This window comes from Phalangium opilio, unplaced genomic scaffold (assembly GCF_054372755.1).
Source record: "Phalangium opilio isolate 3A_F unplaced genomic scaffold, DU_Popi_V2 ptg000344l_1, whole genome shotgun sequence".
Taxonomy (NCBI): domain Eukaryota; kingdom Metazoa; phylum Arthropoda; class Arachnida; order Opiliones; family Phalangiidae; genus Phalangium; species Phalangium opilio.
Window position 1 is genome coordinate 3,337,615 of NW_028324227.1, and position 25,850 is coordinate 3,363,464.

The 25,850-nt window shown below is 34.5% G+C and overlaps 2 protein-coding genes across 3 annotated transcripts in view; both read right to left on the bottom strand.

Annotated features, from left to right (window-relative positions):
* Positions 1–5,724: 5,724 nt before the first annotated feature.
* On the bottom strand, positions 5,725–20,156 carry LOC149610106 (proprotein convertase subtilisin/kexin type 4-like). 2 transcript variants are annotated; one of them, XM_089859786.1, is made up of 17 exons: positions 19,515–20,156; positions 17,357–17,455; positions 17,170–17,286; positions 16,963–17,091; positions 16,105–16,181; positions 15,880–15,968; positions 15,126–15,298; positions 14,831–15,043; positions 14,646–14,746; positions 14,444–14,547; positions 14,214–14,331; positions 13,965–14,114; positions 13,727–13,866; positions 13,528–13,557; positions 12,847–13,143; positions 12,031–12,153; positions 5,725–7,291 (listed from the first exon to the last, which is right to left on the bottom strand). In XM_089859786.1, exons 1-17 carry the CDS (start codon positions 19,689–19,691, stop codon positions 6,720–6,722), a joined length of 2,709 nt encoding a protein of 902 aa, XP_089715912.1. In that variant the 5' UTR covers positions 19,692–20,156; the 3' UTR covers positions 5,725–6,719. The 2 variants fall into 2 exon arrangements, with proteins under 2 accessions (XP_089715912.1, XP_089715913.1); XM_089859787.1 differs by lacking the exon at positions 13,528–13,557 and having other exon boundaries at positions 12,031–12,155; positions 12,846–13,143; positions 19,515–20,153.
* Positions 20,157–22,404: 2,248 nt separating this feature from the next.
* The window catches only part of LOC149610107 (AT-rich interactive domain-containing protein 3A-like), a gene marked incomplete at its 5' end in the record, with an annotated part of 80,527 nt that continues 77,081 nt past the window's right edge, over positions 22,405–25,850 (bottom strand). The window contains one exon of the mRNA XM_089859755.1: positions 22,405–25,491. Coding sequence (XP_089715881.1) covers positions 25,388–25,491 — 104 coding nt within the window. The remainder of the gene's footprint in view (positions 25,492–25,850) is intronic.

Genomic DNA, 25,850 nt, shown 5'->3' on the forward strand with positions numbered 1-25,850 from the left:
TGCTATAATGAAATATTTCAAATCCAGTATGGCCAGAAGTTATTTTAGTATATAGGGACAACTTGTTCACGAGCAAGCGCCCAATTATTCCCGTAGAAAAAGGAGGGGATGAGATTTTTCTTTTCGATAACACGGAGATACAACCAATATAGATACTTGGTACCAGATAAATTTGCATGTGAAAAGATACGCGGGAGCTATATAGCTACAACCTCCAAGTTCATCGCGACAGAGATTCGAGACTCGGATCTCTCTTAAAAAGGAGAAAAATGCGGCGGCTAAGGAGAAACACCATCCTGTCGAAAGAAACCGTGATGTTTGCTAGAAGACGCTCTGTACTGTATAACAGGGGGGATACGTGCATGAGGATTGCAAGGAAGGAAGAAGAAAACCAACACAATCCCGTTCCCTAGCGTTCCCTAAAAGATTACTTGAAATTCGCGGATTTCGGTTCGCTCCGAATCTCGCCAACAACAAGAAGAAGAAGAGGAGAAGGGGACTCTTTTCGTACGGTAGAAAAGGTTATTTTTGCGTAATTGTAAGCTATAGGGAGCCCCAGGGTCCCTAACACTAACACACTACCGGTGTATATCTTTTAAAGGAATATTCCTTACACCCTCATTCTATAAGGAAAGAAGTAATGTAAAGAAAACTCTTCCTATATTTACGTTGAAGCCAGTTTGAAAAATAGATAATATCTCGAGGCGCTTAAAAATGCAAAAATTCAACGCTGTTTTAGTTTCCATAAAATAATTTTTGGGGAAACTATTAAGATTTAATTGGTTGTTGGTAGTCGTATTGACAAACTAAAATGAAACGGTCTAAAGCAAAGGTTACTGAGAGTTTGTCATGAAGTGACGTAGGTCATAGATTCGAGGTAAAGCGACGCCTGGTGAGGCGCTGACTAAATAGGAAGATGGACTGCAAAACCGAGTGTAGTCAATTCTCGCGTCGTTTTCGAACTAGCTCTCAGTAAGTCTCTAGCATGACGAAGTATAGGCAGCGTCAAACTTATCATACAACATATCTTATAAACTTATAGTTTACAAATGTTTTTTAAATCGATTCCCTAATATAATTATGGGTATTTTAAATATTTAATTGCGTTGGTCAATTATTTACTATAAAACCTACTTTCCAAGATATCGGGTTAATTGAAAAACGTTAGACAGTATCTTAGGAAATACACTATAGTTAACCCTTTCTTATATACACCTTAACCATCTTGTTGAAATGTTTTTACCGCCGCTTGTACTAAGGTTCATTCTTTAAGCCCAGCCGTGAAAGTTTTGTAAAATTAATTCAGCTTTTATCTTAAGGACCTTCGTAACTATCTTCCTTAAAAATTGCGTTTGTTTTACAACGAAAAAAGAAATAAAAGAAAACATTTAAAATAAAAATATTTCTTTTGCGAATAAAAACTTTTCAGCGCTATAAAATTATTTAAAACGTATGAGATTCCATGGGTTCGTGAGCTTACAGTCAAGTCAAGGAAATCCCAAGGTGTATTTAATAAAAATTTAAATATTTCCACGCAGTCCCCTCTCTCCTGTTTCTTTTAACAAAAGAATAGATTAAGCAAAAGAAATTTGGAGTAAAAAAAAATCTCTCATCATTAAATGTTTCTCTATTTGACTTTTAGGAAAGAAGCCAACGTAAGGGGAAGAAATTTGGTGTAAAAACTGAGAGGAGGGGAATAAAGCACACTCGATTTCACTTTCCTTTTGTCCCTGAAGTGGGAATTAAAAGAAGAAGAAGAAAAAAGATTTCAGCACCCCTACCCCTATTCAGTAGACCTTACCCCGAAGCCTTTCTGCCACTTAATCAGCTTAGAAATGTTTCTTTCAAGAAAATTTATCTCCTCCCCTCTATTTATCCATCCCTTTCCGGAAAAAAGGGGAGGATGATGAAAACTTTAAAAGAAAATATCAAAAAACAGCTCCAATTTTGATTAGAAACTCTTCGAATTTTAATGGATAAAATTTTCGATTACCTAAAAGGGTATTTTTTTTATATACGAAGGACTTTTTCTTCTGTGGTAAATGGGATTTTTTTCTTAAAGTACTGTAACTATTAAAGTTCATCTTTAAAAGTGAAAGTAAAATAACTTTAAATAAGTGTCGATACTCCCTGATCGAGCGTTAGTTTCAAGAATAATGCAGAATCTGTTCTTATTGGCGGCCATTTTTGATAATGGCTGCCTGCAAAAAACGCGAAAAAAGCAAACAACATTTCGTCTGACATTTTGAGTACAAGTTCAGTTAAATCTATAACAAGTCTGCGCTCATTTACTTCGGTTTATTCGCTTCCTCTATCCCCAATTTCGAAATAAATATGCAATTTCAATTCAGCCAGCCGGTATTCACGGAAATTGGGAAAGAGGAGCTTGGGGTTATGTTCTTATATTAATACTACGAACGGTATTACTACGTAAAGAAGCACGCGGTACTTAGGCTCTTCTTATGCAAAAATATGGTCGAAAATTATCTGGCGAATCCGTCCTGACCTGGGGAGTGTGGACTAAGGGAGAAAGTGTCAACATTGTAAGGAGCAAGAATATAGGAGGTTTTTTTTTCATAAAGAAGGGAATATGATCCCGGCTATTAGAAGGCTCTCTAGTCATCAAATAAAATAAACACGGTCTCTATATCCATTGAAAAGGGCACCCGTTTCCAAGTTTACTTCAAATGGAAGGATCGCTTTCTATCTTTTCGTGGTTTATAAAATTGATGTAAAAGTCTGTCGGTATAAGTCACAAAAGTGAGTGAAAATATAAGGAAGAAATTTGTTAGACCAATCTGCTTGTGGCTTCCTTTGATGCCGTTACGTTTTAACTAAGAAGAATTATAAATGTTGGTTGGTTAGTTGGGAAGATACCCAAGTTCCCGCAGAAGGGGATAATGGAAGAAGGATGGCACTCTGTATCTTCTCTTAATACTTTAGTTACGTAATATGATTCTTCCCAGGTTAACCCTTTTTGTTTGCTCTCCTGCTCATCAAACTTCAGATGGGTATCGCACCGTACTAGGGTAAATTCTATAACTGTTTGGTACCAAATCCTCAGCAATCAACCCACAAACCTCGATTGTCTTGACGTGGGACAAAAACGCACAAACGCATGCGCCTTGGCAAATAGTTAAGCAGCGCTAATAGAGTAATGATGAGGGAACTATTTATCGCGTATGTGATTCGGTTTAGTAACCTTTCTCTAAACGTCCCAATGAATTCTTTACGGGGACATACATGTATTTCATATTCAAAATACTACCCAAATGATGTTGTGGTGATTTCGGAAACATTTTCACTTAAAATGGCTTTGCTCCGAAGGAATTGATATAGAAAAATACGTCGCATCGTATGTGCTTTGGTAATTTGAATTCGCGTGGAGGGTTATATGACGGTGCGCTTTAAAAACCATCCTAACCTCTTCTTCAAAGAGAAACGCCCCGGTCTTCGGGCAAAAATTTTAAATTCAGATTTTTATATTTTAATGGCTTGAGAGAGTATGACAAAATACCTATAGAGAAGAGTCGGGATTCTATTCGCTATTCAAGTTTGCTCCCCTTTCATATATATATACATACATATACATACATACATAAAAGATAGAAAAGAGAAAAACCATTATTTTATATATATATAAATTTTCCACGGGCAAATCTCATATTTTTATATTTTTCGTGAATACTTCAAAAAATATAGCCGCTTTTTTTTGATATGAAATATATATATAAGTTAGAATATTTGAGTGATAAGTTAACAAACATAAATTCGAATTAGGTTTTCATCATAATTCAAGATTTTTTTTAAAAAATGCTTAGAATGAAAAGGGGGCTACTATAAAATGTATAAATCCTTATTTGTAGAAATTCAATTTGCAATAAATTTGCATGTGTTTGGATATAAATATAAAAAATATATGCCAGTCCTTTAAAAGTACCTTATTTTACTAAAATTAGATTTTTCAAAAGAGATAAGTCACAGATTCAAAGTTCAATCTATCTGATCTGATCTCATTACCTTCTTTAGGAAATGTGTATTTAAATATTTAAAATTAAAGGATTGGTTATGATTATTTTCTGAGGATGATACATTATTTTAAACAGATGAAAATACTAGTTAGATTTCTAGGATAGCATATCCTCACTTCCGACCTTCTAATCCGCGATTACACCATTTACTTCCGCATCCGGTTTTAGTTATACGACACGACACGACGTGTAATAAGCACCACCTACCAAAACTTACGAGTTTTATTTGATAGATATAATAAGGGATAAAAGAGATCAGATTGGGGATGGCTCCCGATAACAATTCACAATAGAATATCATAGCATCGTATCGTATCAAATCCATTCTTTTCATCACAACCTTTTCCGTTTTTGATACAAAAGCTTTTTCTCCGCATGGTTCAATATATAATAATACGGGAAAGAAGAAATTGAGGTATCTGGAAGGCACTGTATACCGTGTACATGCCTAGCTAAGCCTAATCAGTTGACGGGTGCGCGTAAAAACCGCATCGTCGAGATAGACTTAATCACAACTAATGATGTTGAGAGAGTGAAGAGAAAGGAGAGAGAGAGAGAGACCTTGTTAGTAGAAGTTTGCCACAGTACGTTATTTGTGAGGCAGAAAAAGAGAAACAAGGGGCTCGAAACGATAGGCGATCTGGGATTATATTACATTACGTAATTTTAAGATTCTTTAAAAATCGTTAACAATTTTTTTCCTAGATCAAGAAGGGGTATGGACTTAAAACGGCAGAGAAAACTTGTCTAACAGCATTCCTTCCACTAATTATTTTCTTAATTTCGAGGGGTTAGCCACTCGATCTTCGGCGTTTAGATTTGAGAGAGACGCTTTTTACGAAAATATATTACAATTAAATGTTAATTTTCTTAATTAAAGTCGGTTTTGCTATTCCCCCACAGACTCCAGTGCTGTCAGGCCCTTTCTGTCAAAAATGAAGTGATGATAAACCTTTGAGATATAAGACTTTATCTGGTCTCTTTTGCGAAAAATATGAAAACAATACTTTTAGTAGTTTTGCGCGGTAAGTGTACATGATTTCGCAACAAGTATCCGACCGTTTATTTACTAAACGACGAAGAGAGACTTGAAACTAGCAAAATTTAGCCTGGACTGATAATTCCCAGTTAATCAGAAACCGCCCGGGTTCAATCACGTCAACACACCCTAAATGAAAACCTTTCCTGACAGTAACAAATCTGTATGTCCTTATTCCTTATTTTTATACCGTTTCTAGTAACACACTGATTCAACTACACTGGGAAGGTGAGGGCAGGGGAAACAGGATGGCAATCGTCCGGTCTCTCAATTATTTTCGCCAAAGCCGGTTACCAGAGGCGCGTGCCAGGGCTAATGTTGCGATTTGGCGGTAATTGCAACCCGCGACCGGAAACCAGGGGAGCGTGCTGGGGAAGAAAGGGAAGAAGAGAGGTTGAAAGGAGACGCGTGGCACCCAGACGATGGGCGAGCGTGGTACACTCCCGAGAAGAGCTAGGACATTCGGGAGGCGGTTATCTAAGTTATTCGGGACGGAAATGACTTTTGTCGGACAGATTTGTATCAAACGATAAGCAATTCTTTTACCCTCGCCCTTATTGTTATTCAGTTGTGTCTTCTTCACTCGCTTTCCGAGAAAGAAGATGCAGTTTTCTTTCCAGAATAAAAATATTGCTTTATTTTTCAAGAACTCCATTTTCTTAACTACATTTCTTACTTGCTAAAAAAATACTTGAACTTTACTAAATTACTGTGCGAGGATTGTATATCATATGGACAGAACAATTTTATCTTGGTTTAAGTAAAATTTAAAAATATTTTATGCCTTATCGTACGGCTTAATTCGTGTAAACTTATATTAAGTGATGGGTAGTTAATTAAGTAACCCGTTTTCCGAGAAATAAAAACTGTCAATTAAATTAATTAAATATATTATTGCTAACAGATACTAATCTCAATTATAGGGTATATTTTTTTAGGTTTTTAAATCTTGCCAATTTTATGTTAAAATATTTCAAAGTTATATGGCCGAGTTAAGGCAACGTTCGCAAAGACAAGGCACTTTAGACTTACGTATCTAGTGTAAAATTAGTACGTACCGTTATGGTACTGTATAAAGCTTAAGCTTAACTTCAGATTAAGTATGAACAAAAATTAAATTAAATTAATCAACGTCTGAAGAAAATATAAAGCTAGGTTCACACTAAGTACTTTAAAAAGCGTCTCAATCATTCAAACTTTGCAAGATAATCCCTTCTAAGTTTATAATTCCAGCTTTCAAAACTGAACTACGCGGCGGCTAAGAAAAGTTCAGGTTAATCTCGAAAATAATTTAAGTATAATACTATAGAAATCCTTCATTAAAATCAGGCTAATTATCCGAGTATAAGGCTATGTAAGAATTGTACTAGACAAATTCATCATCAAGTTAAAATTACGTAAAAGCTCCTTAATAATATTAATACAAACAAAAATCTCACGAATCGAGATAAGTAATTATCACTAGTTCTACTTCTTCAAGGAGATGAGTTACCTAATCTAATCAAATGGCTAAAATTTGGTTGCAAATAAATACCCTGCGGCGTAAGAAAGAAAAAAAACTAAAGAGATCAAAGACAAACTGACATTATCTTTCTCATAACTAAGTGTACTCTGAAATGTATCCAGATAAGAATAATAAGAATTATGCCTCAGTAATCATCCTCACTATCTGGTATGTTTATTCCGTCTTTACTAAGTAAACCCCGTCGTCCAAGACCGTTAGTACCATTCGCGGTGTCCTTTGCGCGGACACTTGTGTAAGTAGCTCCCCCATAATCTACTTTATCTCTATCTTTACGTTTACAACACTTATAGACAAGATACAAGGCTAAAAGAATAGCCAAGGGACAAACAATCTTAGCCACTAAACCGAGACTCCTACTTCTCGCCTCGGCTTCTTCTAACTTGCCTACCAGACTGGTGGGGTAACAATAACCCTTTTGCAATTCAGAGTCCAGATGACAAGATAGGCAATTGTCATCGTTGGGTCCTTTACAGGATTGGCAGGAATAGTGGCACGCGCGACAAACGCTAACAGAGTTCAAGGTGACATTGGTCTCTTCCACGTTCGGGTAAGGATCTTTAGGATGGTGAACGTGTACTTCAGGAACCTCTCGTCGAGTAAGTACTTGGATAACAGGGTGAGAAACAAATTGATAGTATCCATCAGGACACTCTGTGAAACAAAGCCCCTCCAGTAGGTGAGATCCCTCAGGACATTCTGTTCAAAAAAAAAAAGGCGAAAGTAAGTTATTTTTAGATTACTATCATTAAAGACCGTCTAGAAAAATAATTACGCCCCAAAGCCGCAAAAGCGTACCCTATAACCGTAAGTACATAAGATATGTTCCATAAGTTTGTCACTGGTTACAAACTGGAGCTTGTCATGAAGTGACGTAGGTCATAGATTCGAGGTAAAACGATGCCTGGTGAGGCACTGTCAAAGGCTTAATACAGACTAAATAGGAAGATGGACTGTATTCAATTCTCGCTTGTCGCTCTCGAACTAGCTCTCAGTAAGTCTCAAGCATTGCGAAGTATAGGAAGTGTCACACTTATGGAACGTATCTTATGCTACAACCACCGTTAAGGATGAAACGGTATTATATTTAAGTGGGTGAGAGATAGAGACGTTAAAGAAAGAAGACCATTATGAGCGCGCTTCTTGTCAAGAGATTAAATTACCAATTAAATGAGGGGCGAGTGCTAAATTTGTCAGGGGTATTAAGGGGCCAAGAAGGGAAAAATCAAAGCTAAAATGACGGTGAGCCCCTTTATCCAAATTACCGCGAGATGGAGCAGGGGGGTCTAAAACGAATTAATTCTGGGACCCTATACAAAAGCATATCGAATCAATGGGGTTGTTCGCGGTATAATGGAGTTTGGGCACGCTATAAGGACATTACTGACGGTCGGTGGTGGGAAGTGGTCCTTACCCCCCAACTATCTGTCTCTTCAAGCCGATAATGGAGAGCTTTGCCTAACACGAATAACTTACAAACTGTTCATTACCGCCACCACTCTTGTATAACAGTGGTGGAGTTATGTTACGAGGCCAAGAGCCAAGAAGTCATCGGAATCGAGATTAAATTGGGGATTTTATAAGAGTGACATAAAAAAAGGGCTTAAGTCTTTTAAACCACACGTGGGAAATAATTAAACTACTCTAGAAGTTAGGGCGGAGCGATTTCAATGCATAATTCCTACACGCAAAAGCAGTTCAGTTCTACTTCGCCTACAACAACCACGTGGCTTCGTAACAAAGGGGAAAGGATGAATGCTAACCCTGAATTATTCAAACCATATAGTTTTATTGTAATAATTAATGAATTACAAAAACTTAAAATATGACCCTTTATCTCTTTCTCTTACGGAAGTAAGCACCGAAAATTATACTTGATTTCTTATAATTATAATAATTATTATATTACATAATACCGGAAGGTTTAAAACGATGATTTTTTTTGTTGTATATATTTGTAATACTTTTATGTACATCGTTTTATTTTAATTAAGGTGGATTGATTTCTTTAAATATATTTCTTACCTTATTAATTATTATATTACAAAATGTTTATACATCATTAATAACTAAGCAGAATTAAGCCGTTTTAAATAAAAATCAAAGGTGATACTTTTTTAAGTTTTCAGTTAAGAATCTTAAATCAGACAGCATCATACTACGATAGATGAAGCGAGACTGTGACTGTGAACAACGGGACCGGGTCAAAGGTAACGTTTTCTAATTTTTTTCATTAAGGCTACTGCAGCGCCACTTAAGTGGAAAATTTTCATTAGCATTTCCGAAAGTAGCGTCGAAATTTTATACTGAAAATCTACCGTGATAATTTATTCATTTCAACCATGAATAACCGGGTGTCTTTATTCTTAACCGGTTTCAGCGACGACAAAGAACGGGGAAGAACCGGGGGGGGGCGGGGAATTTGACGATAAAAACTGGCTAGAGGAGAAAAAATACTGATGATAGGGGAGGGGACTGCAAAGTTTCCGACCCCTTTTTGTCAAGGTTTACAAAGCTACAATAGATTGCCTACCCCCTTTGTAACCAAGAGGGAAAGACAGGGAGGAAAAGCTTTCGCGTCCCATCTCTCGTATGTCCCGATATAGAGGATTGCCTACCCCCTTTGTAACCAAGAGGGAAAAACAGGGAGGGGATAGAACTTTTGCGTTCCATCTCTCGTATGTCCCGATATAGAGGATTGCCTACCCCCTTTGTTACGTGAAAAGGCCTATGCCAGCCGTCGATATCACACGCTAATAAAAGAAGAGGTTCAATATTCATGGTTGAATGAATAAATTGAATTCCTACCTCAAGATCGGAAAATTTTGGTTTTTAAACATGGTTTAAAAAAAAAATATATAACAAAGCTATAAAAGCACACCTCATGAGGCAAAATCTTTGGATAAAAACAATACATACAAATAAACAAATTGTCAATAAATAATTTCTAATAATTATTTACAATCTATAAATCAATTCAACACTGCAAGCTAACCCATTCATAAGTAAACCAATCCTGATTATTTCTCGTCACTTTTCTATAATTAAAACTGAGCAAAAACTTATTAATTATTGCATCTAATTGATCATCCCCCAATTATTCTTTTTAATTAATAATCATACCACAATTAAATTTATTGATACAATTAATTACCTCTAGCTCAACCCAATTACAGGATATATTTGTCCCTCATAATTTCCCCCAATCCCACTTGATTCCTACAATATCTAGTTCTACGAATATCACATTTCTTAATAAACCAAAAATTATTTATAAAATCCAAGGGGAAGAAATTTTACAATAAATTGCGTCTAAATCATCATAATTATTATAACTATTACTATTACTATTACTAACAAAAATATTTCCCTTGAATAACTAAAATGCGTATGTGTCGGTGGAATGATTAAAAATACGTTTCTATATGGGGGGGGGGAAGGGGGGGTCTGTAATTAAAAATTAAAAAATTATTTAAAATCGTATAACTGTTAATTTAAAATCAAAATTTAAGTAGAAAATATTAATAAAAAATTAAAATTAAACCCAGAAAAGGCAGTGTTTGTGAAGTTTTTAAAATACACTTAATAAATTTACAATTAATATATTTTTTTTTATGGAAGTAATTTTGTACATGATGAAACCCCTAATTAGATTAATTATTAATTATTAATTTTGGATAGTTGATAATTAATTTTTCATTCAAAAAAGCCCCTGATTATCTAAAAAATTTTAAATACCAATTTAATTAGTAAATTGTAATTAATTTGGAAAACACTTAACACTTATTCCTCCTAAAGTCTCGTTAATTAATTAATTAATTTATTTATTTATTTAGCTTTGGTATATTAAATTTATTTTTAACTTTGGAAATTCCACCAAACTATTTTGGCACAATGTGACGTACCCCCATTTCATAATTAATTAATTACAGTTTGTATGGAATGTCCATTGGAAGTTTATCAGCGTTTAATTATGGTTTAACTGTACAATGGGGAAATTTAACTTTTCACTACCATCTCTTAGTTCTTTAATTAAATCCTATATCAACGACTTGCAAAATACGAAATAAGACTATAAATTCATTGGTTTCGTATATTATTTTGTACCATAAGTAGGCTTAACACCAGCAAGGACGATGGGGGGAGAACACTATAACTGTGGAACGTCTCAGGTCCAGTGCGACGCTAGAAAATGGGGGAGGAATACACGGGGGGAAAAATGGCGGGCGGGCGATCTCTCTTGATTCGTCTGATAAAAACCGCCCGCCATTGTTTCCGAGTATTTCTCCCCTATTTCTATCGTACCAGGGGACCCAAGTCGTTCCACAGTTAGCAACACCCCCCACCCATTCATCCTTAAAACCAGGCTGCTTCCGTGACGAGCTTAGCTTAGCTTAGCTTCTTCGTATTTTGCGAGTATAGTTTTACGTCTACGAGTGATTTCTATACTATAAATATTGATGATTGATTTTTAACATAAAGCTATTGCGTAAAATGTAAATGTAAATGTAAATGTACCAGAGTTTAAAATAAAATATATTAATTTTTTCTCTCTCTCTTAGTCTTTTTAAACCTAAAAATAAAACAGCTAAAATAGTAGTCTGAAGTGTTTTTCTTCTTCTTACGGGATATATTTATAATTTTAATATTATTTTATTATTTATTATAATATATATTTAAGCGTGTGGCAGTTTCATAGTGTTCCTTTTATAATTTTTATTATAATGATAAAATTTATTTTTCAGAGTGCCTATAACAACGTGTAAAGGCAAAAAACCTTTATTACGTCTCCCGAAGGAGTAAATAAAATAATTCTTCACTGTTATCGTAACTATTAGGCGGATAAAAATCACTTATATTACGAAGAAGGGAGGGTTTTCTGCGAATAATTTTTGATATGGTCCCTAAAGCGAAGCGACAGACGATTAGCGCGTGCTATAATAAGTTTTAAAGCATTTTGAATTAATACAGCAATGTATTAATTAATTTTAATTTTAATTTTGTCGGAGAATTTTTTTTCATTCATTAAAACCAAACCAAGTTCTACTCGAAACTAGAACTAAATCTAAATCTGATAAAGATTTTAATTTAAATCGCGTCCTTAATGCATTAAAAATGAGTTATGGTGGTTTTTTTTCTACCGAATCCGAATCCGAATGGTAAGTCGAACGAACATACATTGTTTCACTTTTAAAAGCAAATTTTATCCGATGGTTCATCTTGAATTTTTTTGGTTTTTTTTGGTTTTTTTGGTTTTTTTAAGCGAATCGCAGTTACTTTGGATTGGCGAACTATATATATATATATATTTACGTGATTGGTCCCGTTACAATTGTTTTATTAGATGATAGCCATGCCATACGTAATTATCTCGGCGACAGATGTGGGTGGCAAAAGTAGAATACCCTCCACCATGAAGAGTAGGAAGAGGCACAAACCTAAACACAGTCCTTTCCCAGATTTATGGGCGCAAGCGATCGATCTATTGCTCCCGGAATGAAACACGCTGTGCGCTGAAGAGCCGCCGCCGCGAGACGGTGAACCCATTATACTATTTGTCCCTGCAAATAGAAAACCGACTAAATTAAAGAAAAAGTTCAGGTAACGTAACATTATACCTTAAAAGAACGGCCTTTGTCTAAATATAAAGGGAAAAATAATGAAAAAACGATAAATGATCTCTTGTTACAATATAATTAGCCTTAAAAACGAGGACTACCGCGCCAACCGCCATTGGTTTAGTGGCGTCTGCTAGCCAGAACCTCTTATCCATATGGGATTGGTTGAATTGAGGTAAGGGTTCAGGCTAGCAGACGTTATTAAACAAAATGGCGTCTGCTACCCAGAACCTCTTACCCCAATGGGATTGGTTGAATTGAGGTAAGGGATTCAGGCTAGCAGACGTTATTAAACAAAATGGCGTCTGCTAGCCAGAACCTCTTACCCCAATGGGATTGGTTGAATTGAGGTAAGGGGATTCAGGCTAGCAGACGCTATTAAACAAAATGGCGTCTGCTAGCCAGAACTTCTTACCCCAATGGGATTGGTTGAATTGAGGTAAGGGGTTCAGGCTAGCAGACGCCACCTAAACCAATGGCGGATGGCGCAGTAGTCTTTGATTGTTTTTAAGACTAATTATATTGTAATAAGAGATCATTTTATTTCCTTTTATATTAAGAAAAAGGGGCCGTTCTATTAAGGTATAATGTTATGTTAAGTGAACTTTTCCTTTAAGTATTAAGTTCATAACTGACCTAATTTATTATTTTCATCGGACGGCATAACGGATGATTGCTCATTATTAGTTAAGGCATCAATTTTCTTATTATAGGAGTATCCTTTAATTCTGGGAACAGGATAACGAGTAGGTGGTGGCGGAGGACTGTATTCGAATTTTACTTGGGGTGGAGGTGTAATCTTTGGAATGTTTTGCGTCACAATAGGGGCATTTGTCGTTGTAGGAGGTAAGCTACTAGTTGAAGAATGACGGCGGTCGGGATTTTCCGCAGTTCCGTACATGATTAAAGACCATTCCTTTAAATAGGCTCGACCTTCAAAATTAATCGAGTTTAACCAATTAAAAAGTGCGTTAACGCTACGCTAATTCTCATAATGCAACTAAAAATGAGTTCCCTAAAACTATACACTTTTAACTTTCATTTTAAACAACTCTAGGAATTATTTCTAGAAAAAAGGGACTGTACTTCTTAAAAAAACAATTATCACCTACATAATTGGTCCAATTAACGCCTCTAATTTGTGTGGACAGTTAACGTAATATAATATAATGTAATGTAAAAAAAAATGGGTTTGAACATTATAACTCCTAATTAACACTGAGGGACAGGAAGTGTAACGTTAAGCAGTGGTAGCAGAGAGGAAGTGAAACACTGGATCTAAGGCACTATTTTCCGAGTTAACGATACTATACTCACCCAGAATGGAAATGGGTGGGTGATTAGAGGCTTTTTAGTTTCGAAAAAGGACCAACAGAGGGGGGGAGAGGAAAATGGGAGAAAGATAGATAGAAAGAAAGAACACCATTAAAAATTAACCCGAAAAGTGTATAAGTAAGCATGCAATAACAAAACGTAATTTTAAATTTAAAACATTTAGTTAAGGGAGGCGTATTACCGTAATATCTGGCTTCGTTATGAACTTCCAAATGCCAAATACCATTTGGATTTTCGCCCCAAGAATGTACAGTCATGAAAGGCCATGCTATAAATCCGCCTCTGGAACTATCCATAGGTCGAATTGCTAATAATTTTGACCTGTTAATTAATTAAAAGTTTTAATTGTTTCTGTAGCAAAATTAATATTGTTTCAAAGAATTGAGTTATCACGAATTAAATGTTACGTTAAAATGTACCTCGTTCCCATTGGCGATGTTAAATAAATATGAACATCCCCCCTTTTAACTGTGGAGAGAGTTATTTTAGATTGTACGTGTTCTAAGAAGAGAACGTGTTCGCAATGAACTGTTAAGCTCAAGGTTACGTGGCTTTTAGCTGGAATAACTCTATTAGAGAAACGAAAAAAGTATAACAAAATGTTTTATATCTATATATAAACTCCTCCAGTTGTCAAAATTCATTATACACAAAAATAATATATTTACTTGTCACTGCTCTCTGCTCTGACGTCACAAACTTTCTGAGGTGGAACTGTTACCCAGTTTCTGGCCAAATTGACCATCGCCGCCGCGTCCATCAAACCGTAACCGAATGAATGACTCACTGAAATATACAAAGAAAAAAGAAAAATTCAAAACCATCCACCTGTAATTTAAGTCTACTGGACAAAAAAAAAAAAAAAATAAATAAATTGTCGTATAATAATTATACCAACCATTTCTTCCGACTCCATTTATTTTCCAATCTTTCGCTTGCAAATTATCAGGTCGGGCTGTTCTGACAACAATATGCTGCATATCCCGCCATGTAAGGTTTTTGCTACCACGGATATACACAAAGAACATTTAATGACGTTGACCTCGGGGAGTTATTGTAGAAAATTAAAAAAAAATTTAGGCGGGTACGTGGTTTATTACTTTGCTTGCAACGCTAGAGCGCAAATTCCAGCGGCTAAGGGCGCAGACGCTGAAGTTCCAGTGTGTGCCAATGTACATTTATGGTGCAAATCGGTGGTGACCTTTAGAGAGGTCGATTGTTAAATTGGTACAAAAACTAGCTTTGCGAATCTCTGTTTCTAGGGTATCTTTTTCTTAATTCTTACAATTTGTCTCTCTCCAGAAGACCCGCTACTATAAGTAGTAGCTAAAGTAGAGGAACAGGCTTCGCTGTACCAAGGAACAAGACCATTCTCGGTAGCGCTGCTAATCGAAAGGGTCCAAATGGAATTGGTATAGCCATCACAGTTGCAATTGTCATGTTCTCGGCCACCGTTACCGGAAGCCCAAACAAAAATTGATCCTAGACCATTACGTCCCTTTATAGATTGAATTATGAACAAGACGTTCTAATATATAACACCCTGTCACTCAACTTAACGCTGAATAAAAATAACCTACAGTTTCTACTCCTTCTTTGAAAGCTTTTGTAGCTAATTCTCCGGGCCCATCAACAGTTTTACCGTCATCATCAGGGCCCCAGGAAGCGCTGTATATGTCTATGTGATTAGGATTTAAGCTTAAGGATTGTGCTTCAACCGCGTCAGTGACGTCTCCGTCCAACATTCGAACCCCTTTACAAATTAATTTCAATAGAATATTTAAACATAATAACATAAAAACTCCAAAAAAAAAAATACCAATTAGCCTTATTCCTGATCAGCGCCACCTAACCATAGCGGCGACTTTGAGAACTACTGTAATCGGCAAGCCAACTAGATGTCGATAAAATCTGGTGACGTCATTTTTGGTAAGACCCCGAGAGTGCCCGTCAGTGACGTCACCTGATTTTAGCGACATCTGATTGGCTTGCCGATTACAGTAGTTCTCAAAGTCGCCGCTATGGTTAGGTGGCGCTGATCAGGAATAAGGCTAATTAACATATAAAAGTGTATATATGCATAATTTGAATATTATGCTAAATGGCTTCTAAATAAAATGGTTGGGTAAATATTTAAAAAAAAAGAAAGAAAGTGCGTTTAACAAATTACAATATAACAGGAAAATTACAAGGAATAAAAAGTGGCGTTACAGCTTAATCCCGGGGTTGTTTTTTTTTATATATAAATTTACAAAATAGGTCACTAGGATCATCCAAATTTTTTTGATAGCCTTTTGGATAGTAACAGGAAATTGTGGCTACATCGACATTTACCTCCAACTGATGCTTCAAAAGCTACGCCTACGGCGCAAAAACTGTTATTAGCAATTGCAGCAACTTCACCCGCGCACCTCGTTCCGTGTCTATAAAGTATAAATCACAGAAAAATGTTTTAAGAAAATTTTAAAATACAGGTATATCGCCGGACCGGACCGGACCGAAGCGGGTCTTGTAAGATTTTTTTTTTTTTTTTTGAATTATAAGGAAATTGACAGAAACCTGTTAGAATCTATGGCGTCATATCTAGGTTCAGGATTCTCATCATGATTGTTCACATCAAAACTAGCCTTTGGATCCTGGTTTTATTTAAATAAAATTCAAAGATGAAGATTTAAAGATTGACTGTCCTTCTCTATAGTATAGACTTTATAAAGGAGATTCCAGAGAGTTCACGCAACCCCCCCTTGTATACCCCTTTCGCAAAGGATGAAGCTAGCGGAACTAATAGGTAGATTGGATGGTCAGTGTGTGGGTATGGTACGAAGAGGTTTGCAACACTCTGGAAATCTCCTTTAAGTTAATTTAAAGGAAGTGTCTTATGATAAACCAGCTACAAAATAAGTTCAACAATTGAACGAAAACTTATACCACGTCATTATGTAGTATTTATTTTCTTACGGATTAAAGTATATAACCAGGGTTCATACAACTTATGGAAAACGAATTTCCCTGAGATTTCCAGGTTTTTACCCATATATGGAGTATCCAATGAAGAGATTGTTAAACATTTATCGTAATTACTCGGCCCCTGTTTGCTGTAACCCCAAGTACTTAGTATCATTGGAAAGGGGACAGATAGGACTATATCATACTCAAAGGACATCCCCGTACCTCTAATAGAACCAGAGTTATGAGCCTCCAAAGTTAAAGAACATTTTTTTAATTACCCGGCCCTTGTTTGCAAAGTTACTCAAATCTTACAAACTTCTCTGATTTCCCTGGGTTTAACTAACAATTCTAAATTTCGCCGCGTTTTCTCTGTTTTCCAGGTTTGTATGAACCCTGATAACTATTCTTGCAGATGTGTTTTTCATAAGACTAGTTCCCTCAACACATGAAAAAAAAAAATTAACGTACATAATTTTGAGCAATATCAGGGTGATCTTTTTCTAAACCATCGTCCAAAATTGTCACTACAACACCTTTTCCACTCACGCCTTGCTTCCAGACGCTTTCTATATTCATATCCAACTCTTTCCCCCGATTCTGTAGTTTAATAAACCCAAATCAGGCAAATTCTATCAAATTATCCTACTTGGGCAATGGTATTCAAATGAAACATACCAAGTACCACATTTTTGGCCATAAGGGATCGCTAAAGGTTACTTCTGGTATTCTAACAATTCGACGGTGTTCTCTTTTAACACGTTTCTTTAGTATTTGTTGAGAAAACCACGTTACCTAAATTGAACACCGCGATTTTAAGAATTTCTTTCACTGTTGGATTTTATTTTCGTTCATTGAAAATTACCTCCGGTTCTTCAGATAATTTTATAGCTTCATGTTCACTAAGTTCCGCCGAACGTTTACTTATTTTATGGTGTATTAGATGATGGTAACCATCAAGAATCTGGTTTAAATTTATGTCAAAAACCCTTTAAATTCTTAATCTTTTTAAAATCAAGTATCAGAATAATTAGATGTTTAGAGTTTCAAAATTTAAAATTCAGCAACCAATTTTCATTTCAAGGAAAAGTTCAGGTAACGTAACATTATACATTAAAAGAAGGGTCTTTTTCTAAATATTAAAGGAAAAATATATGTAAAAAAATACACGATCTCTTATTACAAAATAATTTGTATTTTGTTACTTGTAAAAACAAGGACTACTGCGCTGCCAATGGTTTAGTGGCGTGTGCTAAATCGAACCACTTAGCCCGACGGGATTGGTTGAATTGGCAAGTGGTTCGATTTAGCAGACGCCACTAAACCAATGGCGGCAAAGCAGTCTACGTTTTTAGACTAAATCCGAATTATTTTTTTTCTAATATTTTTCCTTTTATACTTAGAAAAAGACCGTTCTTTTAATGTATGATGTTATGTTATCTGTACTTTTCCTTTAAATCTCTATTATGGTGCTCTAGCTAATAGCTTCTTCAACAAAGCCTAAAAAGGTTTCTGGAACTTTATTTATTTTTTGAAATGATTAGATTAAGGCTTAATTCTTTAGAAAACTAAGCGTTTTTTTTTCAACGGAAATTGTGGGGCAAACTATTGCACTCAATGGCTATATAGATGTACTATATGCTTCAGTGATTAAAATGTAAATGTGACCCTTTTACATAAATTGCCTATTAACGAGTTTCATGACAAAACAATGAAAATTTAACATTTAAATTTATGATAAGCTATATCTAACGCGTGTACCTAGCGTAAAAATAATTATAGAACGTTAAAACTTAGTGAGGCGTACAATATTTTTGATAAAAGGTATCAATATCATCAGATTCTACAAAAGAGATATTTTTACGTTGTAAATATGTTACTAACCTAAAAAAAAACCCCAACCACCTGTTTTAATACATTTACCGAATAATAAAAAAAGGTTGCAACCAGAAATAATTGGGTTTTCTACAATTTTCATACTAATTGATGCCTGCATATACTTGTACATTTTACTAAACTCCAAATTAATTGAGGATGACCTCAATGGCAAGATTAAAACCTCCATTTTTATCCAAACATCAGATATTTTAGGGGTGATGTAATGATCAAAAACATGCGCTTTAAACTGCCTTCAACTAACAACACTCAAATCTCTTGAACTGATACAGAAAGATTAACCTAAGAAGAAAGCACTTGACATAAAAAAATTCAAAAGGGATTTCTAATTATTGTTGAGATATTTGTCATAAACCTGATAATAATTCACAAGGTGTCTAAAAGTTTATCCAAAAAAATACTACAAGATTGGAACACAAACACTTCTAACTAATTATGAAAATCTGACCTTAACTGTAATAGGATATTGCTACATAAATACTTATAAGAAAGGGAATCTGTTTGCATTATTAATTATTTCCACTGATAAGAAATCGTATGTGTTTCCTATGAACTGATATCATATTATTGATTTCCTTCCTTTTCAATACTTTCTAATTTGTCATTGATGTTTTAATTTGAAGAAATGTTTTTGCTATTATACTCTAATCTATTTTATACAGAAATGAGATCCAAATCTAGCTACGCGTAGTTGTGTAACATTACCACCAAGGGCACTAAGTTAGAATTATGGAAATTTGATTTACATATGGTTAATCTGATCTATATACATTTTAGAACATCTTGGTTTAACTATCTACATAAAAGGAACTTGACTTCAATTGAGTGTCAATAAAACCTTATATAGTGCGTCAGCGTATAAATTTTGTCTAAACATCCTTTCACAAATCTAATTATTATTATGATGAAAAATTAATGGCATTTAGTACAAGCTACCCGAAACATTTCCATTTGTCTTACAATGGGACTTAATATTCCAAGGGCATATCTTAGACTTATCAGATTAGTAATCAGTACCATAAAACCCCATGGGTTTGGTTTCTAAGGATACAAAGTACCGTATGCCGCAGCCCGCAGCCCGTAGAGATAGGTTTTAATGCTAATAAAGTGAATAAATTGAGACATACCTCTCCAAGATAAGTGTACCCATGTTTCTTGGCAAGTTCTTGGGCCACCGCTCGCCCACCTTTTACGTGGATAACAAATTGGTCCGTATAAACAAGAGCGCGGCATTGATGAAGCGCGGAGACTAATAATATTAAATGAAGAAGAAGAAAACTGGCTCGAAACCTTAATAATGTCATTTGAATCACACACTAGGCCTAAGGCCTAGCAAAATATTCCTAGCGTTGTTGAACTTGATTTGGGGTGAAAGGCTTAGCGTTTGATGCAGCGAAAGAGTTACTTTTTGCAATTGTGACATTTAGACCACAGGGAGATCAACTACGTCAAAACCTGACAACGCGTAGTAACGCGCTTACTTTCTTTCCATAAAATGTGGTTCATCATTAAGAAATTACTTAATTAGTCATGTTTAAAAGCGAGCCGACGTTAAGACCCGCTCTTCTAAGAATTAATTATAATTCTGAATTTCTGACGTAGTCCTGGCTTCCGTCACTTTACTCGCGCGCCCCCTGTTATGCACCCGATAACGATAAGAACCGGAAACAATGGCTGCTTTTCCGGTAGCGTAGATGGCGACACTTCCAACGAAAACAACCGAAATGGCATTACACATAAAGCCCAAAACGTCTAACTTCCCCGCCGAATTTCAATTTGATTCGTACTGTTCACCGTTCAGTTTTTAGAAATAAAAGTAGATTATAGAATGATAAAATCAATCGATTTTAGAGCTAGAGTTTATTATAGGGCTTAGGGTAATTATTAAGATGAAAATGATGGAGACGGACATTGTCACTTCTTAAAAAAAATGTTACGGTCTCCAACTACATAAGGCAGGAATCGTATTAGCATAAGTAGATAAGAAGGGGGTTCTTATCTACTTATGGTATTAGGAAAAAATAAAAATCATATGAGAATAAACTTGTACCAAGAGCAATATTTACAATCCGCAAAGTATACGGTGTAAAACGGTTTCTTATCTCAGTCACTTTCCCTGTCTATCCCGGCGGGTTTAAGCTTTGAGATCAGAGAGAAAGCCAAAAATAGTTTGTCTGTCATTTTCCCCTTTCTTCCGTTATACTTGGCACGTGACCCGATTCTTTGCTGACGTTAGATGAACTGACAAGTTCTTATAATTGCGTTAGATTAATGACTTACCCAGCGCGAGTTTCCTCGCCCTAAAACATTCCCTTCTCCGTGTTCTTCTTCAGTATAATATAAAACGTCTGGAATCACGATGAAATGCTCCTTCACAAAGAAGAACCAACGCGAAAAAAATGTTTCAGGGGTTAAATCAATGCTCCATAGAAAATTCAAATAACCGTGGACATTTCTAGGGTACTTATAAAACTGTCACAAACCAAAATTCGTCTTGAAAAACCACCACGGTATTCCATGGTAGACGATATATTAGGTAGAATAAAAAAAAAAACACTTTACTCAGTAAATCAGTGGGTCAAAACACGCAAAATTGATTTGAACTACGTTACATGGGGAATTAGAGGGGGGATTTTCTTACTTTCTTTGCAATGGTATAAATATAAAGGCAAGTGGAAAAAAATAAATAGGTAATTTCTCCGTTCGGTAAAAGTAATCATTCAAATGCTCGCTCGTCTGTCGACTTATAATTCGAAAAAACAAGATTCGGTTTCAGATATAAACGGATACGCCGTAGTCGAGAAGGCAACCTAATCAATCTATTAAACGTTGAGCATTTTTTTCTTTAAAGGGGCAGTCAAAATATTTCATTAAAATTAAAGACATAGAAAGAGAGAGGGGGGGGGGGCTCCTTTTCTCCCGCTCTAACAATCGCACGCTCTTTTTTGAAAGGACTTATAATACGCGGAGCGAATACAAAATAGATATCAGCTCCAATAACGAAGCGTTGATAAACGATCGACTGGAATTAACGAGCTATAGAAGAACAGAAGAGAAACGCGCGTCGCTTCGCTATCTCGCGTACATGCCATGCCATGCAAGATATTTACACTTAAGAGGGGTCCAACACTTTACTCAACAAACTGTTAAACCACTCTGTAACTTTGAATGAAATTTAAAAACATTGGTAATGATTGAAATATAAAACCATTACCCGCAATGAAATCAGGAATATTTCACAGAAGTTCAGTTGAATCGTTACTAAACAATCTGATAATTTCAAACAGTGAGACTGTCCTACCCCAACGTCTTTGGAGTATCACCGGGTCAACCTTGCCCCCGTTAAAGTTTAAGTTGTTTTAAAAAAAATCGGACATTTATCACGAAGACGGTGCAAAGACGCTCCCCAAATCATTGCCTTGATGAAAAATTTCTAAAAAAGAGAATTTGGGAGAGAGACGGAGACGTTTTAGAATATAAGTGAAATTTATAAAAACCCTAACAATCTTTTTCATTAAATTTTTGTCTGGTTTTCTTTTTCTTTCTTCTGTCTTTCTTGATATTCTATTTATCTTGTTTGCGAAAATCCTGTCTACTGACTAGGCACCTATCAAAACGTCATAGAGAGAATAAAAAAAATTGATACGTACTAATATTATCTGTCAGAAATTAGGCATAACTCCATATATTCATAGATGCAGCACTGAAAATAAGATAGATATTCAGTCAAATATTAAAAGAATTTAATTAATAAATAAAGAATTTCTTCATCTATTTTCATTTGTAATAAAAAGGGCGAAGTTTTTCATTAGTAATGTTCCATAAGTATGACACTACCTATACTTCGTATTGCTATAAGCCTTTGACAGCGCCTCACCAGGCGTCGCTTTACCCTGAATCTATGACGTTTCACTTACCTCACTTCATGACAAGCTCCAGTTTGTAACCAGCGACAAACTTATGGAACATATCTTATGAACTTAGGTTGTAATAATGGCCTATTATGCTAGTATAGTATTAAAGTTTTTAAGGACTTTTTTTTAATGTTTTTCCTTTTTTATACAATTACGATTCAAGTTAACAGTATCTTCAATGACATAACGAAAAGCTTGGAACATGACCGTGTGTGTGTGTTCTTTATTTTTTTTTAATAATTATTTCCCCCTTTATTTCTCTTCTATATACCTTTCAAGTCACTCCATTATAATAGTCCTATAAATGGATAATCATAAGTTTACTGGCGAGTTTTTATTACATTTAAATCGTTTTTTAGTTGGTATAAATTGCCAGTCAGTTAATTATAATTGGACGGAGGTTTGTTACCTAATAAATCTATTACAGCATTTTTTATCTACTTTCCTTAAAAAACGGAACAATTTTTTTTTTTTTTTTAAATATATTAACTAGTATTAAGGCAATCCAATGAAATGTAATGTAATTAAATTTAATAAATCGCCTCAATGTCTTAATTATTAATTATTAATTACGCGACCTCCTTTTCAATTAATTACTTATCAACGACTAATTACGATTAATTGTGATGGAAATAAAAAAAGTATATTTACAATTAGAACCAAAATATGGTTTTCATTTCATACTTTATAATAATTTTTGATTTAAATTTAGGTAATTTGGAAAATACGCAAAATGTTGGTATTATTTGCGCCTAAAACATTTTTTTAAAAATTGTTAATTTAAATGTTTTTTTTATTAACGTATTGCATTTATTTCAAATAAAATTGGAGATTAGATTTTAAATCATTATTTCTTTTTTTTTCTTTTTTTTCATTGACAGGCTTGACGTTGCCAACGTAACCATTTAAAGGTCAAGTCACGTGGTTGGTTTGATAGTTTGCCGAAATTGCGGCATGCATTTGCAAAGCAACCTTAAATATAACATTATAAACTTAAAATTTATTACAGGTTTCAAATAAATTCAAAATAATGATAAAAAATCTAGTACTCAATTTTATAATTGGTTTAATTGTTTAGAAATTTACAATTGGTTTAATTTTTTAGAATTTTACAATTAAATTGGGATAAAATTATTGTTATATTTTAATTCTCGCGTATTTATAAGGTCATAGCACCACTATATTTGAGTTTAATTAAAACTACTCTGAAACTTCAAATCTTGAGCATTTAAAGAGAAAGGGGAAAGATAAAATTTACACCGATTTAAAGCGACATGATCAATATTTTGTGAGAAGAAGACAAGACGCAAAGAGTGACAAAAAAATAATAATATCAACGGGAAAATACGAGGGAGTTCAGTTCAAACACGTAAAGTTTTGGATGATTGAAAAAAAAAATTCAATTTGAATAATTTTTAATTTCCATGTAAAAACCACTTTTAGATAATTGGACGGTAAAATAAAATGACTTTTTTTTAATTTTTTAGAAGAAATTATTGAGAGATTTTTTTGTTTGAGAAATAAAATAAAACATTCTTAAAAACAATAGTTTTCATTAATTAATAATTATCTATAAAAACAAACATCGGAAATTTGTAGTTGGAAAATTTCGAATAAATACATAATTCTTGCTTAAAATTCACCAAAAATTAAAATTAAAATTGAATTTCATCGTACTGTTTTGGGCAAGGAAGTTTTATTCCGTAGTATTTTGAAGTTGATTTGTTTTTTGTATTGAGATCCCTGAGATCCTTACCCAAAAAATTACAATTTTTATTTAAAAAATAGTTTGTAAATAAAAAAATTTAAGAACCAAATGCCAGTTAAGTATATTTTGATTAAAATCACGCGTAGAAAGAAAAAAGGATTAAGACCTTCGAAAAATCACAATTAATTTATAAAGCGTAGTACCTGTACTTCAATATCAGACGTTTACGACGTTTAATATCTAATTTTGTAAGTGATACTGGGCTTTATACGAAAATCAAGCATTATTCTTCGAAAGACCCTGCTCCTTTTAACCGACAAAAACTAAAAAACAATAGTTTATAATTATAACAACCTAAAAATCCAAAGAATCAACATTGCTACTAACCGACCTTAATCCATTTTCATCCGAGGAATTTGATTTTAAAGTACCCTAAATAAGAGGACACGCTCAAAATTTACATCCACATGATCTTTATAATTATGTTATTTTCTATTTTAAACGGGGAATATGGCAAGGAGAAAGAAAATTAACAATATATTCCTACAAACAATTCTTTCTCTCTCACTCAATCCCCATTTTGTTTTTTTGTTTTTTTAAATTAATCTCCGAATCACACGTGGTCCAAGCATTTTCGGGGATGGGGGAAGATGAAAAATGTGTCTTGGTGGTGAGGTTTATTTTCCATAACTTCCATTTTAAAATAGAAACACTTTCAACGGTCCGTTATGTAAAGTATGTATGATACAATTATGAAATTATCTACATAAAAACACAGTCGTAAAATTAATTGTATTGTGGTGGGTTTGTGACTTAAAAAAAAACACATTTTAAGACCGCGCCGCGAATTCAGGAACCATAATCCAACGAGATAAAGACCAGTGTGATTTAAAAAAAAACAATTGCTTCAAAAGTTTCATTATCAGATATTCTTCTGGCGTCTGTCCACCTTGACGCCGCATTCAACTCGACTCGAATCGCTTCGTATCGTGTGAATTTAAACACCGTGTGTAAAAACTACTTAATTATTTACATTAAAAACGAACCTCCTTGTTCAATGTAGTTCTAAAACACTCGGGTACGTTCTTCTCCATAAACATCCCTTAAAACTTGATTTTATAATAAACCAAATGAAATAATTTTTGGTTTAACTTATTTTTTTTAGCCTTTTTTTCTTCTTCGCTCTCGGCGATTTATCTAGTATTTTGTACATTTTGGAGAGTGTCTTTCATTAGATTAAATGTTCGGGGTGAATTTTACAAGCACATTGGCGCTCGCGATGGCTACAGTATATTTTTTTCACACATTTGAGAACCCTTTAAAAAATTGTTTCTCTCGATATGATAACGTAACGGTTTAGTTTAAACGTAGCCACAAGTTACGACATTCTACTACGATGACTTTGGGCAAACAAAACGCCTTGATACGTCACTCCGTTTATGTCCATGCTGACCACTAACGAATTTTCTCCTGGTCTGTCGCCTGAAATAAAAACAAGATTATTAACAAAATAATAATAATACATGTATAATTGAGCCATTTTTATTGGATAATTTGGAATTTTGGATTAGTAATTGATTTTAGATTAATTAATTACAAATTATATATAAATTTATTTAAATAAATTTTTGGTAAGGTTATTTGCTAACACTTCTGAGCCCCAATGCAAGAAACTACGTTTGAGATTGTGCGAGGGATTTATAAACAAATTCGGCAACTAAGCTTAAATTTCACTCTTTTCTCACGATGTTTGTTCATGGCACTCTTAACTAGAAGGACTTAACCGTTTTCTTTTGCAACGAATCAAACTACCTTTCCGAAACGTGCAGCTTTTTTACACC

Excerpts from the sequence above, each read along its gene's own strand:
- LOC149610106 (XM_089859786.1), bottom strand. The coding sequence starts at position 19,691 with ATGACATTATTAAGGTTTCGAGCCAGTTTTCTTCTTCTTCATTTAATA. Across the intron at positions 14,548-14,645 it reads GCTCTAGCGTTGCAAGCAAA|CAAAAACCTTACATGGCGGG; the intron begins GTAATAAACCAC and ends TATCCGTGGTAG. Across the intron at positions 12,154-12,846 it reads CGATGAAAATAATAAATTAG|GGACAAATAGTATAATGGGT; the intron begins GTCAGTTATGAA and ends TTCTATTTGCAG.